The sequence below is a fragment of the Clupea harengus genome, chromosome 1 (assembly GCF_900700415.2).
Source record: "Clupea harengus chromosome 1, Ch_v2.0.2, whole genome shotgun sequence".
Taxonomy (NCBI): domain Eukaryota; kingdom Metazoa; phylum Chordata; class Actinopteri; order Clupeiformes; family Clupeidae; genus Clupea; species Clupea harengus.
In genome coordinates, this window is record NC_045152.1 from 26,956,614 (window position 1) to 26,974,979 (window position 18,366).

General features: G+C 42.9%; 1 protein-coding gene across 1 annotated transcript in view; it reads left to right on the plus strand.

The window, feature by feature from the left end:
* Positions 1 to 18,019, plus strand: part of asic1a (acid-sensing (proton-gated) ion channel 1a) — a 28,011-nt gene extending 9,992 nt beyond the window's left edge. Inside the window, exons 3-10 of the mRNA XM_012826463.3 lie at positions 12,178 to 12,325; positions 12,813 to 12,940; positions 13,183 to 13,333; positions 13,607 to 13,663; positions 14,297 to 14,450; positions 14,567 to 14,658; positions 14,928 to 15,007; positions 15,308 to 18,019. Coding sequence (XP_012681917.1) covers positions 12,178 to 12,325; positions 12,813 to 12,940; positions 13,183 to 13,333; positions 13,607 to 13,663; positions 14,297 to 14,450; positions 14,567 to 14,658; positions 14,928 to 15,007; positions 15,308 to 15,427 — 930 coding nt within the window. The 3' untranslated portion in view covers positions 15,428 to 18,019. The remainder of the gene's footprint in view (positions 1 to 12,177; positions 12,326 to 12,812; positions 12,941 to 13,182; positions 13,334 to 13,606; positions 13,664 to 14,296; positions 14,451 to 14,566; positions 14,659 to 14,927; positions 15,008 to 15,307) is intronic.
* The last annotated feature ends 347 nt before the right edge of the window (positions 18,020 to 18,366 follow it).

An 18,366-nucleotide genomic window follows, 5' to 3' on the forward strand; every position in this document is an offset into this window, starting at 1 on the left:
CACTCCTCCAACGCTTCTGACTCCCATACAGTAGGCTATGCATCTGCCACTTAACTGTCAGAACAGAACTGTCTCTGTCTCTATGTGAGAGCTCCCTCTCCCTTGGTGATTGAGGCATGAGAACGGCGAAGACTTTTCAAATTAAAAGCTACTGTTCATATATTCTCTACAAAAGTCAAGTTCTCCGAACCATTCAGGATGATTCCGCGATTTAGAAAACTGGTCTAGAAGGTACAGAGTGAAGGATAATCTCCCAACCACACACATAAAATGCTTCATAAGCAACATGAGGGAAGTGATTGCTGAGCTGGCCAGGAAATACAAAACACTTACTCAGACTCTTATGTGATTAACTGCCCACAGTAAGTGTGTCATTAATCAGTACAGCTGAAAAAAATGAATCAGTACATTATTATAATAAATTATTAATCGAGATTGGGGGTGGGGGGGGGGGGGGGGGGGGTGCGATGATGACTTGTGTGAGGGAATGTAAGATCATTTATAAACCATTTAGATGTAATTTCTGTGCAATGAAAAACGCATGGTAATTCACACACTATACCAGCATTATATTTTTGTGGTGATGTTAAGCAGTCTATTCAATCATTTAAACCATTGTGCATCGCTCGGAATAACACATATCTGCTGTGAAGTCACTTACTTATGCATGAAGCAATAAGGACTGCAAGAGGATGTAGGCCAGAGGTTTTCACGTGAAGCTATTTAATGATGCAGCCAACAGTTGTTCCCTATAGAAGGGAATTAAGTTTTACATTCGGCTGAACCTTTCTAGTTCACTAGGTATTGAGTTTAAAATGGATATGAGCATGTTACACCACCATATGTAGTAGTCATAAAATTATACATATGGAAAATCCACATTTGGAATGTTTTTATCCTTAGGAGTAAAATGTTATGTATACCATCTGGGATTTTGCTGGGCATAATTTACACATGTACACACACACACACACACACACACACACACACACCCTTCCAGAAAATATATGAATTGTGCAGAAAATACATGGATTTCATACATGCTCATTTTAAATGTAACAGATAGCGATACATTATAAAATGCTCTCGGTAGCAGCTATGGAGAATGCCTTCCTAAACTAGCATTGTCACATTTGGCTAGCGTCTGTGCCAGATGAGACTGCAGGCACCTCACTGTGAGCTTTGCTTCACCAAGTAGCCCATGATGCAATAATTCAATTCAATTTTATTTATAACAATTAAAATTGTCTTAGCGTGCTTTACAGAGCCCTGAGGCTTATCAACCCTGAGCAGGCATTAATGACGCTTGTAAAGACACTGTAGCAAATTACTCTCTCTACAGTCAGTGGTTTACCTTTCTCTAGTTCCGGTCTATGACGTCGCCCGATATTTAGTGCCTGTAGACCATTATGGGGGGCTGTTTCCTAAAGTTTACAAAAGGAGTAGTCAACTACAGGCACTGAATGAGAGAGTAGAGAGAAGCACGAGCAAGCAGATAAATTCATACATGCATCAGGATAAAACATTCTAGCATGCATGCGGCAAATATACACTCAAGGATACATACAAGTGGATAAAAATGGAGAGAGACAGTATTCAGAGTGTTGGTTATAGAACAGCTTAGTGGGTATACAGTATGCTCATAAGGTTACTAATAATACTAATAATAACAACTCGTTTTTATGTTTACATGGTGCTGATGTATTAGCAGCCTATGTATTAGTCTTGCTCCTACTTAGGTTTTGATTGTTTTCATGTTTGTTTTGAGACAATTCCAACCCAGCAAACACAACTGAGAACGGATTTCTCTGCATATACAACAGTTTTAGTAATTGTGTGTGTGTGTCTGTGTGTGTGACTGTGTGTGTGTGTGTGTTGTGTGTTGTGTGTTGTGTGTGTGTGTGTGACTGTGTGTGCACGCTGCTCATCCGTGCGCACACGTGTGTGACAGAGAGAATAGCTCCGAGGCAGAAATAGCCCTTCTGGCCTCAGTTTCATGCTTTATTTATTTGGCACAGATTAGCACAGGTGACTAGAGGGGCTGTATTTGTCTTGCCTGTGTGTGCTGCAGCTGTGTTATACATGCCTGTGTGTGTGCATGTTTGTGTCAGTGTGTGTCTGTGTGTGTGTGTGTGTGTGTCTGTACGCAAGTGCATGTTTGTGTCAGTGTGTGTCCTGCATTGTATTCATGCTGATGTGCATTTGATGAAGTATAGCTCTAGGGGCTGTATGTGTATGTGTGTGGTGTGAAAGATGGCTCAGTGGGTTGTGTGTGTGTGTGTGTTCTTTGAGTGTGTGCGTACGTGTGTATCTGTGCATGTTTGTGTGTGTGTGTGTGTGTGTGTGTGTGTGTGTGTGTGTGTGTGTCTGTGTGTGTGTGTGTGTGTGTGTGTGTGTGTGTGTGTGTGTGTGTATGTGTGTGTGTTGTGTGTGTGTGTGTGTGTGTGTGTGTGTGTAACAGGAAATGTGATCTCCCTCTGCATTGTGTTGCGGGTGGTAAATGACATGACGCCACAACCGGACTGGGCCTTGTCTGCTTTTGTTAGTCTTGCTGATCGATGTATACTACATGTATAATCTACACATGCCTGGGAAAATACAATTACACCCACAGGAACCACACAGACCTTAGTGGTAAAAATTCAGGGGAACACATTAACGGCTACCCTGCAGTTACCCCCACTGATTTCCCTGAATTTCCACCAACAAAAGGAAAAACAGAAGCACAATTAATGCAACCTGCAGTGTGCATGGGCAGTATGATCAGCACTCTGACAGACCTCACATTTCAAACTGTGTTTCATACTCTGCTTAGGATGGCTATCTATCATTATACACCAATGCCCTCTCCAGCATGCCTGATTACCTGTCCAGTGTGGTGCAATCCACAGCCCCAACCTACAGACGTGAGGGTAGAAGCAGCGTGCTGAGATACACGTCCTCTAAGTCTAGACATGCCCCTCATCTGGACATGCCTGGACTTCACAGGCAGTCCACTCACTCTGAAGCTTCCTAGAAACATCAGGGAAAGACCTGTCAGGGTAATGTCTAATGAACATGGCAGCAACTTCTACAGTCTGCAGCCGCATTGGCCTGCCTTCACTCTCCAGGGACTGTTTCGCTACCTCAGATGCCTTATCCAATATTCAAGAGGTTGTTCATTGATACACGGCGTAGTAGAATAGAAATCAGTTAAGGGCATACCTGAATACACAGCACTGTCAAAATGTTATCTCAGGGTGCAAAAGACAGCATCCACCTGAATCGCCTGAATCAGACACCTAGACATTGTTGCAGAGCCAAATCCTAATTACATCCCTTGCATGCTAACCAGCTCATTCACACGTTCCCTCCCAGTGTAGCTACTTTTTATCCGGATACCCCCTCATTTATGCCTCCAACTCACACAGAGAGTATTTATCTGTGTTATCACCTCTAAAGAAAGGTTCCCCTCAAATTTAAGAGTAAGATTCAATTTAAGCACCAATAAAAGTACCACCTCACAGGGAATGGTGAGTAGAGAGAGCTGGCGAACCTGACTGGATATTATTAAAAAAGGCTCACACTGACAGATTGACTAATGGTATCCATGGTAACTAAACACAGAAATACTAGAAATTACAGAATGTAGACATACAAATACATACTGCTATATACACATATACACATGGCTCATATGCATAAACTTCAGCAAAAACACACACACAAAAAGCTTTCCAAAATATGGGAGCGACCGACACAGGACCGGGTGATGATGTCATGGTGAGGCAGCGCTCCGCTGTTTGGCTTCAGCTGAACAGACAACGGGTCACGGCACCAGTGTAATGGGAGCGTGTTCTCCCTCTCTGCATTGTGTTGTGGGTGGTAAATTATGTGACTCTACAACCGGACTGGGCCTTGTCTGCTTTTATTAGTCTCGCTGATTGAGGTGTACAAACCTAACAGGCAATTACTTTAGGTCTCTGCAGGAGTAGAAGCCGATTGTCTTCCTCTTGAGTGTTGAGGATATTTGTATCTGGAGGAAAACCTATGGCATTTGGACAGATGTTTTTTTTTAAATTGCCTTCAGTTTGGATATACACTAACGCCACAACAAAAACATAAGGAATTGCCATTTGGGCTGGCCCAGCTGTGAGGTAGCCAGCTGGGAAGAGCCGCCGGGCTGGGAGTGCGACCAAGCCACCGGATAAGTGACCACTCTCTGGGGGCTCCTCCAAGCTGATCCACACACACACTCATCCACACACACACTCATCCACACTTGGTAGGTTCCACTACTGATTCACATCACGTAGGGATAGTGTGTAGGATGTGAGGATGAGCGGCTAGGTTTCATTCCATTCTATTAGTTTGGTTTATGTTGCGGACGAGGAGGGCTCTCAGCTAAAACTACAGATGTATTTCCACAAGAAAATGTAAATGTGATCGCGGTGGTGGAATGACCTACCTAATGCGATGGTTGCCTACATTCAGAGAGCATCACAAAGCGTTTAAAGACTCACCTCTTTATAACTCATCTGTCATTCCAAGGCATTTGTTACTACTAGTACTACTACTACTAAGCACTACAATTTTAAATGATAATAGTCATTATTGTTCATTTTACTATGATCTGATGTACAATACTGTTATGTTAGAAGCATTTTGTTGTTTTGTGTTTTGGTTGTTCATATTTTTTTTGTTTATCTGTTTGTTGTTTTGAAGGGTCACTTTGGACAAAAATGTCCACTAAAAACCATAACCATTTTCATCCTTTGCGTCTTAACAGCACAGCTGATATTAGTTAAATAATACATGCATTATATGAAGGCTTAAGGTGTATTTGTGTAGATTTACATATTTTATTATATATGTGCACTAGTGGGTATTCCATAGATGAAAATTACAGCAATATTATTACAGGGAAACAGTGCGCTAGTTGAATTAAGTTCACATTTGAGATGACTAATATTAATAAACATCATAGCAAATGCAAAACTGATTTGGGCTGCAAACCATCTCAAATGTATCTATACAGGGCCAATAACAATTGAAATAGTCTTGAGGCGCTTTCCAGAGCCTGAATCCCCTAGGCGACTGGGGCAAAGAAAAACTCCCTCCCAGGATGAAACCTTGAGCAGAACCTCAGGTCAAAGGTCAACTCCCCTCAGGAGTATAACCCTGGGTTAGGGTAAAGGAAGGGGTTGGGGATGGGAGAGCCCCTCGGGATTACAAACCCGAATTAAGGGAAGGGAAGAAACTGGGATACGAACCCTGGTCACCTTAGGCACCCGAAGAGAACGACAAGTAGTACGGCCACTTCATCGCTATCAACGACATAGTACAATATGATATATAGACAGAGGAAGAAGGAGAGTGATAATCTGCCAGGCATGGTCATTTTTTATTTGAGTTATACACAGGAAAATATGTGTAATTCCTCTTGCTATTATTTGGGACTTCCTGGGTTTGGGTTAGATTAAGTCCCCAGGTTTGGGCTAAATTAGACTGCATTCTTACCACTCCTTAACTTGACTGCTGAATTTGTGTTGATGACACTGGTAAATATAGGGCTTTAATCACCACGTTGACCTTCCCAATGAGAAAAAGGAGCGAAGCAGGTGAGCGAGAGCAGTAGAGCGAACCTGTTTGGACGAGACATCTCCAAAAAGCCTGTCTGGTCTTATCTCACACAGCCTCCACACAGCCCATGGAGCTAGAGGTGAGACTCCTGACTTAATCCATCGAGAAGGCACAATAGTGGTGTCTATAGGATGCACTACAGAGGAGTGTTTTAGTCTAGAGCTATAAAGGATGTTCACTTCTCGGATGGAGACAGGAAGATTATTCCACAGGAGGGGGGCTTGATAGCAGAAGGCTCTGCCACCTATTGTGCTTTTTGATACTCTTGGAATTAGAAGGAAACATGCACTCTGGGAACGAAGGAGTCTAGGTGGGCAGTAGAGGACAATTAGCATTGAGAGAGAGCATTGCAATAGTCTAGTCGCGAAGTCATAAATGTGTGGATTAGGATTCGGAAAGTGATAGTACTTTCCAGATTTTGGCAATATTGTGTAGATGAAAAAATTAGATCTGTTTTATGTGTGAGTCGAATGAGAGGTCTTGATGGATAATAACATCCATACTCCAAACTTGGATATTGCCGGCTTACCTATGCATCCTCAACCAGTAGCCCGTAATATCCACTAGACATTCATGTTTTTCACTATGAAACTTCAAGTTTAATAAATGAACTTGTTTAAAGTTCAGCTGGTGGTTGCGTCCCTTTTAAATTGCAGTCTGTAAGAGCCTGGGCTGTAACAGTCACTGCTCACTGTTTCTTGTAGACACTTTCTACCAATTGTTATTTTAAATGTACAAACCAAAATGACAGTTACAACAAATGTTTCTGATTTATTAATTGAACTGTACTTTAATGTCCAAATGCCTAAATATGAGCAAATATTTACACACAAACTTACGTTTATGTTAAAGACCCCTGTTATTTTTACTGTCACCTTTCCAGGTTAGTTTTAAATAGCATACGTTAGCTTGCCAGAGTTATCGAAATAGCATACAAGTTCTCAGCTAGGCACTAACTCATTAACTTTTCAACTTACGTGGACACAACCAAAACATCATCTGAAATATAGGCTTTATTAATCCACAGGCTGCTGATATCTTCATTTGACAATTACAGCTACAATTAAGCCATTTTCTTGAGTGTCAGCAAGTTTTAGGGAAAATCCAGCTGTTGACTCTAGCTTGTTTTCTTAAACTGACATGTAGCAAAGCTGTGCCATTGGGAAAACCACACTTCTTAATTGAGCCACTACAGACATAAAACATCCCCTATTGATTTTCAATGGGAAAATATGGCAAATAAAAAATAACAAGAGGGCCTATCAGAAAGCTGTACACGCGCGTGCTACACGGCAGGGACAGACTTGTGAGCGCTGCAATGGAATCAATATTTTGAAACCTGTGGGAGTTGAGACAGCGCCAAAAATAAAATGTAAGAAGAACAATATGTGATTGCAACACAATGACATAAAAAGACAACGTAGCCTTAGCTACAATAGCTCTCTGGGACCTTCCCTCATTCAGTAACACATGTGTATGTACAAAGAGATTGTAGCCAGATCAGGTTTTTATCACCAACATAAACCTGACAGATATGGTTGGCCAAAGGACATTTGAATTTTAGCAGTGGAACAGTCGCCATTCCTTTATGAACGTGTGACACATGATTTCTACCTGGTCTGACATTGAAGGGAGGCTGTTTTGTTGTGTTAGTTCTGTCAGGTATGCCTTTGCCCATGTCCTACGTGTTCCCTGTTGCGTGTATGTTTTTACGTGTATGTTTTTATGTGTGTGTGTTGCTGTGTGTCACAGTAAGTCACCTTGGAGTGTGAATCTCTGTGTTTAGGTGTCAGAGTTGTCTAAACAGAAATACTGCAGCTTGCACGTATGCCGGAGGCTCTGCAGACTTCTCAGTCTGTTAGGCTCAGCCTGCTGCAGATACACTCTGGATCACACACACACACACACACACACACACCACACACACACACACACACACACACACACACACACACACTACCTAAGCATGCATACTCACCTACCTAGGGTGTGTGTGTGTGGAGAAACACCTTTAAGACACTGGAGTCATTAACAAGTACTTACCTTGAATCTCATTGCCTGCCTTTGGCAAACCTTTAGAGTGTATGTCAACAACAACCACACTCATGCGCACGCACACGCACACACACACACACACACACACTCACTCACTCACAGCCACACGCACACGCACACACACACACACACACACACACTCACTCACAGCCACACGCACACGCACACACACACACACACGCACTCACTCACACACACACACACACACACACACACACACAGCCACACAGTCTCTCTTTCTCTAGCCACGCACAATGAAGTACACAGATGCAGACACTCACCCGCTCTCATGCTCACAGTCACATAATCGGTCATCCTCTCTCCATGCACACATCCGTACACAGAGGCAGACACACCGACACACATGCACACACACATACGCACACGTACACACACACACACACACACCTCTATCTAGAAACTTCAGGTTCATGTGTGAGGCACAGGAGACCAGCCTTTACTGGCCTGTTAAATATTCATGGATAGTAGAGACGGAGCAAGAGTGGAAGAGCCGGACTGGGTGAGCAGGAGAGAAAAAAAGAGAGTAGGAAAGAAGCATGACTCCCCTGGGACCTGAGGACAGCCGTGGGGAACGAAGTGCTGTCAGAAGAAGCTCTTTATCTCCATCCTAGTCCTTCCCTTAACAAGTGCCCCTGCCGGTTGCTGTCTCATTGACATCCAGCTGTTCAGTCTCAAGGCATTTAACATCACATTTTGCATTGAGGTTACTTGGGATGTTGGTGTTCTGTTCTGTGGTCACAGGCACAATGCTAACAAAGCTAATTGTTGTGTCAAAGAAATGAAATGAAAAAGAAATGATAAACAGAAAACAGCATTGCTGTGGATGTATAGCTACCCTCATATTCATTATATAACCACCGCCTCAATATTGGAAAGCAATTATCACGCATCTTATCATGCCTCTGTGATAGTCACAACACGTAGCCTATACTCATGTATTAAAATATGGAGAGCACAAAACTGTAGATTTGAAGTCCAGCCCATTACTTAGATTTTACCATAAATCAAGATCTAAACATTTTTTTATTAAATTGCCAGTTAACTAGCATAAAATGTTCATCCTGTGATTGTGCAGAGGGTCCAGTGTCTCAGAATGACCTGCCTGCATATCTGTCTAAGATCATCATTCCGGCAGGGCTTCAGATGAGTCAGGCATCCAGTATAGCACACAAGATGGGACCAGTCAGAGCTGTATTTCAGTGCAGGAGAGCGAGAGGGCTTTCTTCTCCTCCGCTACAATTAGCAGCAGTAGAAAACGTGTACGCCTACCATTGTTGAATTGCTAGTGCTGCCTCGGTGCTGTTCATCAGTGACGCTCAGACCCCCCCAGCCTTGTCACAGGGACTCCTGCAGAACTGCTGACTCAGGCAGGCTATGGCATATTCATCACATGCACCTCTTGCATGGCACCTAGGCAGCAACTCAGAACGCTGCAGTGAAGTCAAGTGAAGCAAATCCCATACAGATCACAGCGGTATAAAATGGCAGACATGTAGAGAAATATCCACCATGTATGTACCAGATGGCCAATATTGATTAAGTGCAATAGGAATGAAATCGGAGACCATGCTGCTTTTGCCTCCAAATAGTTGCCACCACATTAAATCAGTTTGCTGATATACGCAAATTTGCATTCTGCTTATTCATTCATCACTTAGCATTGGCTGGAAAGCAGACAAGTAATTTTGTTTCAGTCATTCTCTCATCATTAGCTCACATTACAAATTACTTTCTGATGGCTTTTCCTCATTACATTGTTCTGCGTCCAAGTCAGAAATGGAAACTACTGAACACGTCTACATAACAGGTGCATGAGTGTGTATCTGAGAGTCTTAGTGCACCACAGCCTTTTGCTAAAACTGGTAGAAAGCCTCATTTTGAGTGCATGCCTGTTGTAGTGTTGCCTTCAGGTTTGGACAATTGCATTAGATGTGCTAAATGAATGCATTTGAATTTCCTCCCTCCTGCTGTTTTGTGCATTCACAAAGGATCACCTAAGTTTGGATTTCCATCCAAGCGAACTGGCGATAATGAGCAATCCTTGTACCTTCCACTTTTAAGACAAGCAATCCGCTGAGCAGCAGGCAAATATGTTCATCTCTTTCCCTTTGGGTGCTCATCTCTCTCTCTTTCTCTCTCTGTCTCTCCCTCTCTCTCTCGCTCTCTCTCTCTCTCTCTCTCCCTCTCTCACTCCCTCCCTCTCTCGCTCTCTCTCTCTCCCTCTCTCACTCCCTCCCTCTCTCTCTCTCCCTCTCTCACTCCCTCCCTCTCTCTCTCTCTCTCTCCCTCTCTCACTCCCTCCCTCCCAGACTTTTTCCCCCGCTGCAACACTTACAGCTCCAGGAGTTCTCTGACATTATTCCACAGACAGCCTAAAGGCCTTTGCCTGATACCCCCAGAAGCCAAACTGCCACTTCCAATCACTCTCCACCCGCTGTGTGCACCTGGCTGTCTCACTGGGGGTGGGGGTGGGGGTGATACTGTTTATGTAAGGGCCCATCAGCCTAAAACAATCCATCAGCACATAGACTTGCAAAAACTGACAAAGAAAGAGCGAAAAAGTGTCATTAAGACAGGGCACATAGGAACTGAGAATGTGTTCATAGAATCAACACTGCGGCTTCCTTAATTACTAACCTAAATCCACAGCACCTGGAATGTGATGTGGGTCCATACAATTGTGTCCACCATGGGTGTGTATGGACGATTTTCTCATAAGAAATGTCTGCAGAACATTCTAGCAATTGCTAAATATCACTCTCAGAGGCATTGAAGCGTTTTTGTAATGGTCAACAGTATTGCATTGCAATTATCCTGGCTATTCAGTCAAGAAAGAGAACAAGAGAGAGAAAACTTTTCTGAGACCTAGGCTTTCAATAGATTTGTTTTTCAACAGATTTTCTTTGACTTGGCTCAGTACAAACCCAGGGAACAGAGAAGGATGGCGGGAAGCAGAGTGCTAAAGGCTGGTCTCAGAGCGCTGATGGAAGACCTGCTTGGTTCAGCAAAAGCCTTTTTCTATTAGTCATGAAACATTACTCTTGTACGCCATGAGAGTAATTACCACTGGGCTTTAATGATGTGACACTTTTTGCACTGTAGCCGAAGCCAGCTGAAAGCATACGGTTTGCTTTCTTGTTTGGAGGAAAATGTCAGCTATTTCGGAACCAGAACACCATGGTGCACTGTGGTCCTAACGTGGCGGCATTCCTTGTGATAACCTTCTGCCATAACTGGTCTTTCTTATTTTATCTCGCTTTCTCTCTGTGACACACACACACACACACACACACACACATAACAGTAACAACCACCTACACTTACACATATACTCACACACTCACACATACATGCAATTATTGCCATTAGAAAATCAGTCTAGCACATTACTAACAGAAATAAACAGCGTGGAGGAAGGAAATCTGTAATGCCAGCTCAGCACAGCAGGTGGTCCACGTTGGTGTGTATCTACAGGAACCGCAAAGCACACTTAGACTTAGTGCCTGCTTCGAGGTAATCAATGTGGAGAAAGGACAGCAAAAATTGTTTTTATGGTGTGACCTTTGAGGGAGGGTTGTTTCAGTGCATCTGTGCTGTGCTGTGCTCAGTGGGGGCGAGACTGGGGATTCACACTGTTATTAAGTGAGCGTTTCCAGGCCAACGAGGCTGGACTCACTTCTCTAGCTGGTTTAAAGAAAGAGAACGCTTTCATGTCCCAGTAACGTCACTGTGTGTTTCATTACAATATTACCAGCACATCCCCATGTGTGCATCCCTCCAATGTGTGCATGTTTTAGGAGAGGTAAGTGCAAACAGATGAATCGCTAGAAGCAAAACGATTAAACCCTCGGGGCTCCATCTACAAACACAATTCGTTTCTGTACCTTTACTTTCTACCACTCACACATTCACCTCCTCACACACACACACACACACACACACACACACACACACAAACACAAATACAAATACAAATACAAACATCCCTATCATGCTTGTGTGTATTTTTGTTTGTAAATGCGCTTCCGTGTGTCAGTGGGAGAGTATGCACTTTCCTCTGCTTTGTTTCTATGGCAACGTCTGTAATAACACTCAGCATGTAGCAGAAGAGGGGGAAAAAATCACTCTCTATGTGTGATCCCTCTTCTCCCTCCTTCTCTCTCTCTCTCTCTCTTTCTTTCTCTTTCAGTCTTGCTGTCTCTTTTACTCCCTCTCTACCTTACTTGCACCTTACCTTATTCTGTCATCTCCTGCCCCTGCCCCCTTCCAGTGAGGAGCTGGCTTTTGCAGTCAGCTGCTACCTCCCTGGTGGGGTTGACAAAAAGCCATCAAAGTCAGAACTGACTAGCACTGGTAGAAAATATGGAGTAGTAAATGCATTGCATGCACTGATGCACTGTGTGTGTGTGTGTGTGTGTGTGTGTGTGTGTGTGTGTGTGTGTGTGTGTGTGTGTGTGTGTGTGTGTGTGTGTGTTCCAGGTGTTTACACGCTATGGGAAGTGCTACACGTTTAATGGGGGAGGTGACCATTCCCCACGGATCAGTGTGAGAGGTGGAATGGGCAGCGGCCTGGAGATCATGCTGGACATCCAACAAGATGAGTATCTGCCTGTGTGGGGAGAGTCAGGTACATGTTTTATGAAGGGGCCAAGTGCATGTGTGTGTGTGTGTGTGTATGTGTGTGTGTGTGTGTGTGTGCCTGTGTGCCTGTGTGCCTGTGGGAGTCTGTAAAGTTCTGAATGTTCTGTTTATTCACCCTTACCATAGAAGTAGCTTTGCTGTGAAACAACCCAAAAATATTGTGTTTTTAGCCATATTTGAGTGTCTATTGCAGAGTTGTTTATGCCATCAGATTAAAATGCTGATTCCCGCTATGTATTTTAAGAGTTCATTTTCATATGAGCCTGATCTTGGATACCTAAAATGGGTCGCCATAGGCGTTACCATGATGGCTGCCAAGTGGCGAAAGTTGCTTATAAGGACTTCGGCTTGTGTGTTATGTCAGCTTGTGTGTGTTATTCGTCAGGCCAATCTATGTGTGAGTGTTTGTATGTCTACAGTTCTAACCTCTCTGATGTCTCTCATTTGTCCCCTCCTTCCACTGTCCTTGGTAGACGAGACATCTTTTGAGGCTGGGATCAAAGTTCAGATCCACAGTCAGGATGAGCCCCCCTTCATAGACCAGCTGGGTTTCGGGGTGGCACCAGGCTTCCAGACATTTGTCTCATGCCAAGAGCAGCGGGTGTGTGTGAAAATAGAAACATTACAAATAAACTCTAAAACAAAACAAAAATGGAATATAGAAATGTGGGTGAATTTGTTGAATGTATGTTGATTCTTTAGTGTACATATGTGTATCTTTTTGTCTGAAGTATCATCCTTCCCTCTTATGAGGATTTGAGGGGAGCAGTATAAGGTATGCGCTTTGTGTGTATTTATATCTGACTCTGAATGCATAGTGTGTGTGTGTCTGTGTGTACTCAGCTGGTGTACTTACCTCCACCGTGGGGAGAGTGTAAGACGACTCCCGTGGACTCTGACTTCTTTGAGGTGTACAGCATCACCGCCTGTCGCATCGACTGTGAGACGCGCTACCTGGTGGAGAACTGCAACTGCCGCATGGTGCACATGCCCGGTAGAACCCAGTTCCCGTAACACTTTGTCATATCTCTCGTAATCTGTCTTTGTCTCTCTGACGTTCATGCACACATACACACACACACACACACACACACACACACACACACACACACACACACACACATCCCCTACGCACTTTTTGTTTATTTCTTAGTGTTAATACATAAAGGTGCTATGCAGCTTTCCACATAGTTTGACCAAGTGATGCTCATTCATTTCATTCATTTGTTTCATTCAATCATTTGTGTAACTCTGATGCCCCCTGCAGGCGATGCCCCATACTGCACGCCAGAGCTCTACAAGGAATGTGCGGACCCAGCACTTGGTAAGGAGCCAAACCTCAACCAGACCTGGCTTAACCCTGGGTTTATCTATCTAAAAACATGGGTTTACCTTGGTCCTCAGGATAATGTGGCTCAAAGCAAGAACTAAAACTCAGTATTGGGGCAGTATTGGATGTAATGTACTATTCCCAACACTACATGCACATCCTCATTTGTTTGGTTGTAATAGTGGAGTGGGAAAACTGCGTCAAAGTGCCTGATAATAAAAACACAGGACAACACAGTGTAGGACGCATACAGAAAAAGCTAATCATGACTGAAGTTGTGCTTTCCCCCCAACTTTATGATGGGGATTACTGTAGACAGCACATACACACACCCATCTGTGTCAGCGCAGTTAATCCTTGCACTAATCTAAATGTTTGCTGTCTTTATGCTCTACAACTGTCTATTTAATGAAATATCTGGTCTTTTATCAGGTCAGTATTTGCAATCTTCTGAGGAGGTGCCAGGATATTTGGGTTTAAAGATGTTACTAGTTTCCACTAGTGTTTATTGCCTGTATATGTGTGTGTGTGTGTGTGTGTGTGTGTGTGTGTGTGTGTGTGGGTAGCTTTTTATACGTGTTTGTGTTACTTGTTTGTGTAACTTGTTGATGTGTGTCTCCCCAAAAGATTTCTTAGTGGAGCGAGACAACGACTTCTGCGTGTGTGACTCCCCATGCAACATGACGCGCTACAGCAAGGAACTGTCCTTTGTCAAGATCCCCAGTAAGGCGTCTGCTAAATACCTGGCCAAGAAGTACAACAAAACAGAGGAGTACATTGAGTGAGTGTGTGTGTGTGTGTGTGTGTGTGTGTGTGTGTGTGTGTGTGTGTTTACTGTCTGTATGATCATGTACTTGCAGTGTTTGTGTGTACGTGAATTGTAATTCTCGCCCATAGGGATAATATACTGGTGCTGGACATCTTCTTTGAGGCACTGAACTATGAGACCATTGAACAGAAGAAGGCCTATGAAGTGGCCGGACTACTGGGTGCGTCTCTTCCCCTCACTCCTTTCTGCCCTTCTCTCCTTACACTGCATGAATCACACATTAGCATGGCTATAAATATTGTAATGTTATTGTTGGCCACAGTTCACTCACCCAGTTTCCCTGGGCTTTCCTTTTTTTAAGAAACTGAAGGTTTGCTCCACGGTAGTTAGTAGTGGCACTATATCAGCTTCCTTCCTGAGGGTTGATCAAGGCAGAGAAGAGTTGTTATTGTAAGTTTGTCATACTGTAACTGTTTGCATTTGTGGTAGGTGATATTGGAGGGCAGATGGGACTCTTCATTGGGGCCAGTATCCTCACCATCCTGGAGCTATTTGACTACCTGTACGAGGTAAGACTCTGGAGTAGGCACTTGTAAGGGTGGGACTTAATGCAGGAAAGTCAAGTGAGGGTTCACTTCTTCTCAGGTGGCATCGTGTTAAGCAAGGTTTTCTTTTATAATGTTCAGAGATTGTCTAGAGATTTCCTTACCATTTAAACGTTTAAAAAAAAATGTGTGGTTCAATTGTGTGGAGTGATATTAGAGTGTCAGGTGAAATTACGCTTACCCTTGTGTGTGTGTGTGTGTGTGTGTGTCTCTCTGTGTGTGTGTGTGTGTGTGTGTGTGTGTGTGTGTGTGTGTTACCCTCAGGTGATCAAATACAAGTTTTGCCGCTGTTCTGACAGGAAAGACTTGCATGGTGCTGGAAACAGTCAGGGGGCCGTACTTAGGTTGGATGACGTCAAATGCCACATGACTCATTATCCATAGCTTGGGGTTCTCATCAGTACCTACTACTTGGCCATCCTGTCACTCCAGAACCAGCCAGCACTTCAAGATTTTCATCTTCTGGGGTCTTTTCTGAGCATCCCAAGGACCACATTTGACACATTCCTGTATTAGGTTGTGTACCGAGGTACTTAGATTGTCATGTTCTGGGAGGTTTTAGAAGCTCTGTTCTAGCGTTCTGTTTTGGTTTGTCTGTTTTGTGCTCAGTAGATGTTGTTCTGTGAAGGCTTTGTAAAGAGAAAATTCTCAACTTTCACAGCTGTGAGTGTTGAAGGTGAAGATACATTCTGATCAGTGATCAGTGACATTGAGATTGATACTTTCCTACAGCTCACTACATTCCCTTTCAAAACATCACTTCCAAATATCTGCACTATGCAAGAATGTAATTCTAACAATTTGTTTGTAATGCCCTTCATTAGGATTTAATTGATATCTTTAAAGCGGAGGTTATTATTGAATGGGTATTGAGTTTGAGGATCCAAGACGAACACAGCATCACATATAAACATGGAAACATCAACCCATTGAAAAGTGTGTATGGCTTCACTCACTGATCATTTACCCGCATCTTCTGATTTCAGTAGAACAGAAAAGAACCAGAAGGACATTTTATAGTGGTATAGAGGAACCCCCAGTGCTCTGACTGAATGTGACCCTTGACCCCTGGAGTAGTGGCCTCGGTGTGAATGGGTGACTTGAGGAAGAGAAGCATTGAGCTCTCCATGTTCATGATCCACTCAAAGCTTTGTAGACAGGAGAAGAGGTCAGTTGAAAGGACCACTGTCCTGAGTGTAGACCCAGTCACCACAAAGAAGTAAATACAGATGAAGTGCATGGTCTGCTTTGTATGTGTGTGTATGTCTGCTGTATGTGTCTTGCTATATGTGTGTGTTCGTATGTGTGTGTGTGTGTGTGTGTGTGTGTGATGGCTTTCTGTGAGCAAAAATGCAGTAAAATTATGTGTTACAGATTTTGTGGATGTTTATGTTCATGGTAAGATATTGTTTTAGTAATTCAATCATATAATTCAAGTGCTATCCTGAGATCTTGGCATTTACTGCTGAACTGCATGGAATCCCATGATATTGTCTGTCAAATGTCTGTCACTGTTAGCATGTTTGTACATGTGTGTATGTATGGAGAAGGTTTGTGTCTACCTGTGTATGTGTGTGTGTGAGAGAGAGAGAGAGAGAGAAAGAAAGAACGAGAGAGAGACAGCTTCCATATCTGCATGTTTTTGGTACATTTTGTCCCTACCCAACTCCGCAACGTTGCCTAATTGTCTTTAGCATCAAAGGCAATTTATTTGAACACGTTCTAACTTTCTTCTCTGAAAACACCATGTGGAGCTAAAATAATATTATCCGATATGAGAAAACAAATAAATATAATATGATAAATAAATATACGAATATAAAGATGAAACATGAGGTATGCATTCGAGATGTGCCATTTTATGAGCTGCACACTTGTTTGGGGTAAGGAAGTGTGCTAGTAAGGTAGTTTACAGTGAGAATGCTATTTTTGTCAAAATGTATTTTTTTACTCCACGTCTCCTTAGCCTGTTCCAGAGTCTGCAGTGTTTTAATCTCACAAGGAACCAGACAATACATGCTAGAAAGTACATCCAGATAACATGTATGAGTGTGTGTATGCTCTGTCCTGCCTGTAGCCTTTACGTAAAAGGTCTTTGGCAATTTGGCAGCACTCGACCTTACTATGACCTTATCATGAAGCATACCACTGTTATAATCTAATGAATCTTATCTATCAGCACCATGAGGGATCCACAGATGTGACCATTACCATTGCTCCTCAGTGTCAGACACTGGGGCTGGGACCTGAGATAATGAGTATTAGGTCAGTGTATGACTCCTCACGCCAGCACAGTGGACTCACTCCTCCCCCCGCTTCCTGTCACCATCACTGCCACCGACATTCACTTTTGAAGCTCGTTACTGAAGGACGGGACTGTTTAAACATGTGAAGCAGTTAAAGAGTTGATTAGACTAAGAGAGGGGGTAAAAATGTGACCCGTAGTGGCCACATCCTCAAAGGCCTTAAAGAGAATGCTTTTTGTTAGGCAATAACTGCCTGGGTAGATTTCTGTTTCAGTTGAAGCTCTGCGTATCCCTTCTTTGTCACCTTCACCTTAGCCATTCTGGCCCTGACTGTGGAGCCTAATGCCACTGTATCTTTTTTTTGTAGATATTTTTTTTCTTTATTATAAGCACAATAATACAGTAGCATCGACATTGAAATGGTTGTTAGTAACCTCCTTTTGAAGGACTTGATGGATCTTGTTAAAGTATAGTTGTTTTTAACATGGTTGATGTGGTTACTGTGATTACTTAAATATGTTTTGAATGTTTTTACATATAGTTTTATTTGTCAGTTGAAATGTTTTATTCATATGATGTGCTAAAATAAAAAAGTGAATATTTCTGTTATCTTGTGTGAACAACTATATTTTATGAACAACAATACACACATCCACACACATATATACAGCATATATCTCCAAGGTCCCAACATAACGTAAACAAGTAATATAAATCAGTCACATAATGATGTTAAGGTAGCAGATCACACTATTATTTGCTTAAGTTGGAGGTCAAAATTGTCAGGGGCATCGTGTCTTTCCAGCCTTGTTGCGGCTCGACTTGTTCTGAGCTTTTACTATTTGCATTACAATCCTCCTTTTAGATTAGAACAGCACTCACTATGCTGATGTGTAGGAGTGTGCCTCACACCCACCAATCCCGTTCCTCTGCCACAATAGCTTGAGCAACCTGGTGCTTCTAAATCAGTAATGTTTCACAACAAAAAAAGGGTTTGGTAATGTGTCTGTGTGTGTGAGAGAGAGAGAGAGAAAAATAAATGTTTTCAAAGCATTATAATGACATTCTTATCAATAT